Source organism: Etheostoma spectabile, chromosome 23 (assembly GCF_008692095.1).
Source record: "Etheostoma spectabile isolate EspeVRDwgs_2016 chromosome 23, UIUC_Espe_1.0, whole genome shotgun sequence".
Classification (NCBI taxonomy): Eukaryota; Metazoa; Chordata; class Actinopteri; order Perciformes; family Percidae; genus Etheostoma; species Etheostoma spectabile.
Window position 1 is genome coordinate 14,471,581 of NC_045755.1, and position 6,185 is coordinate 14,477,765.

The 6,185-nt window shown below is 39.9% G+C and overlaps 1 protein-coding gene across 1 annotated transcript in view; it reads right to left on the minus strand.

Annotated features, from left to right (window-relative positions):
- The window catches only part of anks1b (ankyrin repeat and sterile alpha motif domain containing 1B), a 219,654-nt gene that overhangs the window by 44,965 nt on the left and 168,504 nt on the right, over positions 1 to 6,185 (minus strand). Inside the window, exons 20-21 of the mRNA XM_032505829.1 lie at positions 4,736 to 4,834; positions 2,856 to 3,008 (exon numbers count right to left, since the gene is read on the minus strand). Of these exons, the coding sequence (XP_032361720.1) occupies positions 2,856 to 3,008; positions 4,736 to 4,834 (252 nt within the window). The remainder of the gene's footprint in view (positions 1 to 2,855; positions 3,009 to 4,735; positions 4,835 to 6,185) is intronic.

A 6,185-nucleotide genomic window follows, 5' to 3' on the forward strand; every position in this document is an offset into this window, starting at 1 on the left:
CACACACACACACACACACAGCAGATAGAGGGAGACACACCTGCTCTCTGTCTGAAAGGCAGGATTAAAAGGTGTTTTGAGATGCTCTTTTAATCCTACAGAAGTGGCACATATGTGCCCAATCGAAACACAAACACACTTACACACAGACTTGTGTCCCTGTATTTTAAAATGCTGCAGCAATGCAAAACACTCCTGCCTTGACTCCCAGGACAAGACAGCATCTGTTGCCAATGGCAATTATCTGGTGATTACATGAAAGCAGCAGCCAAATTGTCCTCTTTTCTCTCTCTCTCTCTCTCTCTCTCTCTTTCCATCCCCCCACTACCTTACTTCTATATGTCCTTCCCCACATCACACATCTGTTTTAACCTCCCACTACAATATATTTCTCCACACACACAAACAACTCACAGCTCTCTCAGGTACAGCAGTGACTTTTGCAGCACCCCAGAGAATACTTCAGTGAACTGCTGCAGTGGCACGCAGTCATGAGGACAGCTTGTACAGCAGGCACACACACTTTCACATGTAGTCCTGCACGATCAACAAGATCTGCTTCAAATGAATATACTACATATACAAAATTATGTAAACACCTAAACATTACAGCCATGTGGTATAGTTTGCATTCTAGTTCATCCAAAAGGTGTTGGATGGGGTTGAGGTAAGGGTTCAGTGCAGGCCAGTCAAGGGTGAATTTTTTCGGTCTGCTTTTTTTTGGTGGTTAAAATACCCTGTCAACAGCAACAGTACCTCATACAACCCCACTTCAAAAGATCCTAACAAACCCTTTAAGTAAACACAACCTGCATCTAAGGTTTCCTTTGGTGATGTCTTATTTATAATTCCTTTTACAGTAGTATGCTTTAGTATTTGGAGGGCTGCTCTAGTAGTGAAGTGTCTCGTCATGTGGACACTGCCTATACATTTACAAGGAAATGTTAGTTAATTCTATGAAAACATAACATTTATGTAAATGTTACCCACTCTGTCAAGTTCTTTCAAACAAAACTAGGAAAATCATTTCTTCAAAGACTTGGCTTAGTGCAAAGGGGCATTGTCATGTTGAAATAGGAAGGGGCCATTCCCAAATTTTTACCACAAAGTCAGATGCATCCTATTGTCAAAAGTTCCTCGTCCTGATAAACAATCCCAGTACTCAAATGTACAGCATGTGGACACATACTTCTGGCCTTTTTGTGTACTTGTGCAGCCTCTAGTGGATTCACTCTGCACTGCCGTTTCACTCAGAATTATATGTGAATTCTTTGTATAGCCATAATCCTTATGCTGTACAATATGTTTATGTACATGCACACGGAGGTCTAAATGGGAGTACTAAATGAGTACAAAGTTCATATGTACATCATTTAGACTTCAACGCTTCTCTGTTTTCCATAAGAGAAAGGAGATTGATGTATAGTGTGGCTTGTGTTGGAAAAGTGATCGCATTTAAAAACACATAAAAACAAAAGCATGTATTAACACGTAGTCTATCTCACATATGCATCCAGAAGCACACACATGCACAAGCAAAGCATGTGGGCGGTATCCCCAGCGCTGTGAAACATCTTGCATCCCACATGCTTATATAACTCCCCCTCCACCACCTCCAGCTGATCACTCATCACTTTATCACTTTATCCTCCGCTGGGAAGGAAAAACACCCCTTCTCTCCTCTCTCACTGAAATCAGCCAGGCGCCCTCTACAATCAAGCTTCATTTCGTTACACTCGAAGCACCAAAGGAGCACATCTGTCCGATGAGCTCAGGCTGCAGCATATCCCATATCTCTACTTAAGATTTCATGTGGGTAAAAATGTAATCAAAAACCTGCACTACTTGTGCCAACATAGGAGCTCAAATGTCAAACCTCGTTATCATCCTCCATTAATGATATTTACAGGAGAGAATTCAATCTAGGCAAATCAGCTGCAAACTATCTGCTCACTCTTTATTGCTGCAAATATTAAACCCCAAACATCTACAGCAAGACAAAGGGATGACAGGAAGTAAAATACAGAATAAGCAACAGCAATGAAAAAGATGCAATAAGGTTGTTATATAACAGCAAAAATGCACCTCCTTCCTGCTTGCATTCTTAGCATGCATTGCTCAGTAATGAGAAGAAATGCCCGATGGGCATTCTGCACACTGGGTATTGCCTCTGCATGTATTCCACAGAGGGAACTTTCACATTGACTTTAGCCTTATTTCAGATAAAAAGCCAAAGCACAAAGCTTGTGCGTCTACTGATATATGGGACCTGAGTTTGATTTATTGAGCAGGAAAAACAAATTCAATCTGTCACCCAGGTGACAGATGAGGACAGAAGCCAACAAGCATTCAGCTTCAAAAAGCCACAGCTGTGCCACTGATGTCCTTTACCACAAAAAATATATATCCATCAGAACCCATCATTCAAGCAAAAAAAAAAAGCTGTTTTCCATTGCATAAAAGGTGTGGTCAATATCTGTCTATGAGGGAGAAATTTGAACACAAAACAAAACCGTATTTAAAATAAGAAATGATACTGTATGTGGACACAAGAGTGATTACTCTATTAGTACAAAGATTGCATTACCTGACTGAAAAAATGAGTTGTGTCAAGCGACAAGCCAGTGAAAAATCTGTCATATCTGTCCAGTTAGCAGATAAACCTTGTTAAACCTCGTAAAAGCTGTTATGGATAAAGCTGGCGTTATTCTATATTTTTCCTATTGTCAGCAACTCTCAAAACTATCAATCCATCTCTCAATACTCAGCCACAAGCCTATTTTTTCCTGATTAAGACATTTAAACATTTTCAAGACTGCACACAGAAGTAGGAAGTGAAAATCACTCTGACTTACATTGATGAGCTCGATCTCCCAGATCTTCTTCACCAGCTCCATGGAGGTGTAACCATTGACGAGGAAAGACTTGGTGTAGTCGCCAAGCTCCAAAGACTCCAGCCACTCTGCCACCGACGTGGGATTGTTGCCATCGTAACCGACAGGTCGCACCTTCATTACAGACGGAAAAGTAATCTTTCAAATTCTGTATTATCAACATTTTATTACTTTTCTCCCATTTCTCCCAAGACTTTGAAAGATATCCTGGACTGCGAAGAACATAACATTAATACCTCTGGACACTCGCTGCTTGGGAGGTTTCATGACATGCATTTGTTTTCTTTGTTCTCTCTCTGAGTTGTCCTCCATGTTCTCGTAAACATAGAAGATACTGTGAGGAAATGTTAGAGGTGATTTGACATGTTTCTGCTCATATGGTACACTGCCTTTGACCGGGAGCTTGAAAGCTTGGAGCGCTCTGTACAAATGCAAACTACGTTACAGCCAATATACCTTTTCTTATATAACATAACAGCTGTTTGAATTCTGTTTACACTATATCTGATTTTTGTGCTGCACTTTTTTTCCATTTCTGTTTTCATTCTGCTGCAGCAGCCTAATTTCTACACGGGGATCATTAAAGATTTACTCAATTCTAAAAACCCTTCCTCAGTTAAGCAGGGTACGGGAGGAAGCAACCAATACTGAGCTCTAAAAGAGTGCATTTTTCATGTTTTTCAAGTTGTCATCATGTACTGTAAATAATGTAACAAATAAACAAAAGCCTAACTTTTGAAAACAACTTTGTGATGGAAGCACATAGATTAATTGTACATTCACTAATATTTTGACAGTCAATACTGCTTCCGAGAGGGCGCCCAGATAGCTCAGTTGGTAGAGCGGGTGCCCATATATAGAATTCCTCCTCCTCAACGCAGGGGGCCCAGGGTTTGACTCCCCCCTGCGGCCCTTTGCTGCATGTCATTACTTCTCTCTCTTCCCTTTCATGTCTTCTGCCGTCCTGAAGTTTATGGTGCTTCACACAAACATCCCACATTCTCCACCTTAAGTTGAGCATCGGTTTGCCTACAAGTGACGGCAGGCAAAAGTTAAAGGTTTCTTTTTTACCACGTTTCGGAATTTTTAGGGGGGGATGAGAAGTGGAAAGTGCTGACTAGAGATCAAAGTTATCTGGATGTTTGTATGAAACCTGCTTATCTCTGAGCTCAGAGTCTCTCTTTTCTTTCTGTACTCTTTTGCAGATGCCTTTTTCCTGCTGTCACTCCACGTTTGATCCTTTTTCTCCCGCACGCATGCACGCACACACGCACACACGCACACACACACACGCACGCTTGCCCTTGCTAACATACAGCAGCAAAATGGCCTATGAGTCTTTTTTTGTTGTATTATTTCAACAGCCATTGGTCCTTTTGTGAGAAATGGTTGGCCCTTTGCTATGTGACAAATAATTGATCAAATTGGGTTTTTATCTGTGTGTAAATTTTACAGATGCAGGAAAAAGTGGATTCAAAAAGACTAAGCAGTTTCCTTGCATCATCAAATCTAAAGCATCTCTTCTTGAATCCAACAACTCCTTGGCGCAAGTATTCTTCAGAACATGCAGAGAGAAACCTAACCACCCACAGAGAGAGTTATATCACACTGAAAGACAGATGGAGCAGAAGATTTGCTGAATTTAATACTAAAAACAGATTGGCTGCAGCTACAGTACACGTAAACATCAGCTCTCATTTGTATTACGTCATCCTTGCAATCTTAAAACTGGCAAAACTTGCACTAGACTGACGTTCCAAAAAAACACAGATTAGAAAGTTCATGTTTAGTCCATGTGTTTGATGTTCCTGTTGGAGTGTGTGATTAGCTGCAGTACTGACCCTGGGCAGCAGCCGTATGGCCTGCAGGAGGCGTTGTCTGTGGGCCGAGTTAAGGATCCCAATCTCCAGCAGGTCTTGGTCTTCCACCACATTGCTGCCCTGCAGAGTAACCAAACAGCTATGGTTAGGTGTTAACAATGCAACATTGTCTAAAAGTGTTAAGCATGGCTCCACATGGGACAAAAAACATACTAAACAATAATAGCAGTACTTTGCATTTCAACATTCAAGTTATCCTTATTGTCCATTTTTGATTGCACAAAGTACAATTATAGATGTAGGTTTTATTCACTAGCATTCTAGGTGGCCATTGTTTTCCATTTATTGTTTTATATTTATTGTTTTCCATTTATTGCCATATTATCAAGTCACAGATTTGCTTAAAACTTGCATGAGGTGTGTAATCCATCACAGTGAACATCAGGAATGCATTAAGTTGTTTTTTAAGTTCTATTGTCATTACAGGGTAATCACTTTATATGCAGATTTATTTGAAAAGTCGGCACCGCATTACCTCATTGCAACAATGTAACTGATTAAAATGTGTGATGAATTACACAACACATGCAAATTTGATTAGTGTGGTAATAGTTTTCATTTTGTTCAGAAAATTATTACAAAACCAGTGTCTGTGTGCAATGCTAAAACATGAGTAGGGTTTGCAAAATGGTTATTTGTGAGTCTAGTTGTAGTGTTAAAACATGAAAACATACTGGTATTGATTTGTTTTAGGTATCTGCACCTTTTAAATTGAAACTATTGTAGTTCTACTATAATAGTTGAGGGCTGTCTGATATTTGTATGATAGCAATACAACCTTCCTGAATTCTATTGCATTATATTTCACCAATTCAGTCCAGGTGTCCTATCCAGAGTGAAGTATTTGTTCACCACTTGACTGCCACACGAGAAAATGCAGTAGTCAAACAAATATGAGATTAAAAAACAGGTAGTCAAAGTGTGATCATGTACACTTAAAAAGAAATGGGAACGATTAAGCAAACACTAACCACCAAATAAGCTTTATCATAAAACAATAAGGTATCAAAGACAACAATCTGTGAGCAGGAATATCATAGAGGACATGATTAAGAAAAGACAGGAAAGCAATGAAACATCAGATGGCAACTTTGATATTCTTATTTAGGACTCACTCACACACACACTCACACGCACAGCCTGTATCGTATCATACACAGTTTAAACTTTAATTAAAGCAATGGGAAATATTAAGAGACTTAGAAGTTATCCCCCCCCTCCAGAGAGTCAGAAAGAAAGTGTCTTCATGCAGACAGATAATTAAATGAAAGGTGTTATGCTGTGAGGGAAGAGATCTTGTGTTTATGAAGACAGCTGCAACATGCTGCAACATGCTGCAACAGGCACACACAGCCACCATCAGAAATATAGATCTTGGAGGCAGTGTCAGGACCAAACACACACACACACA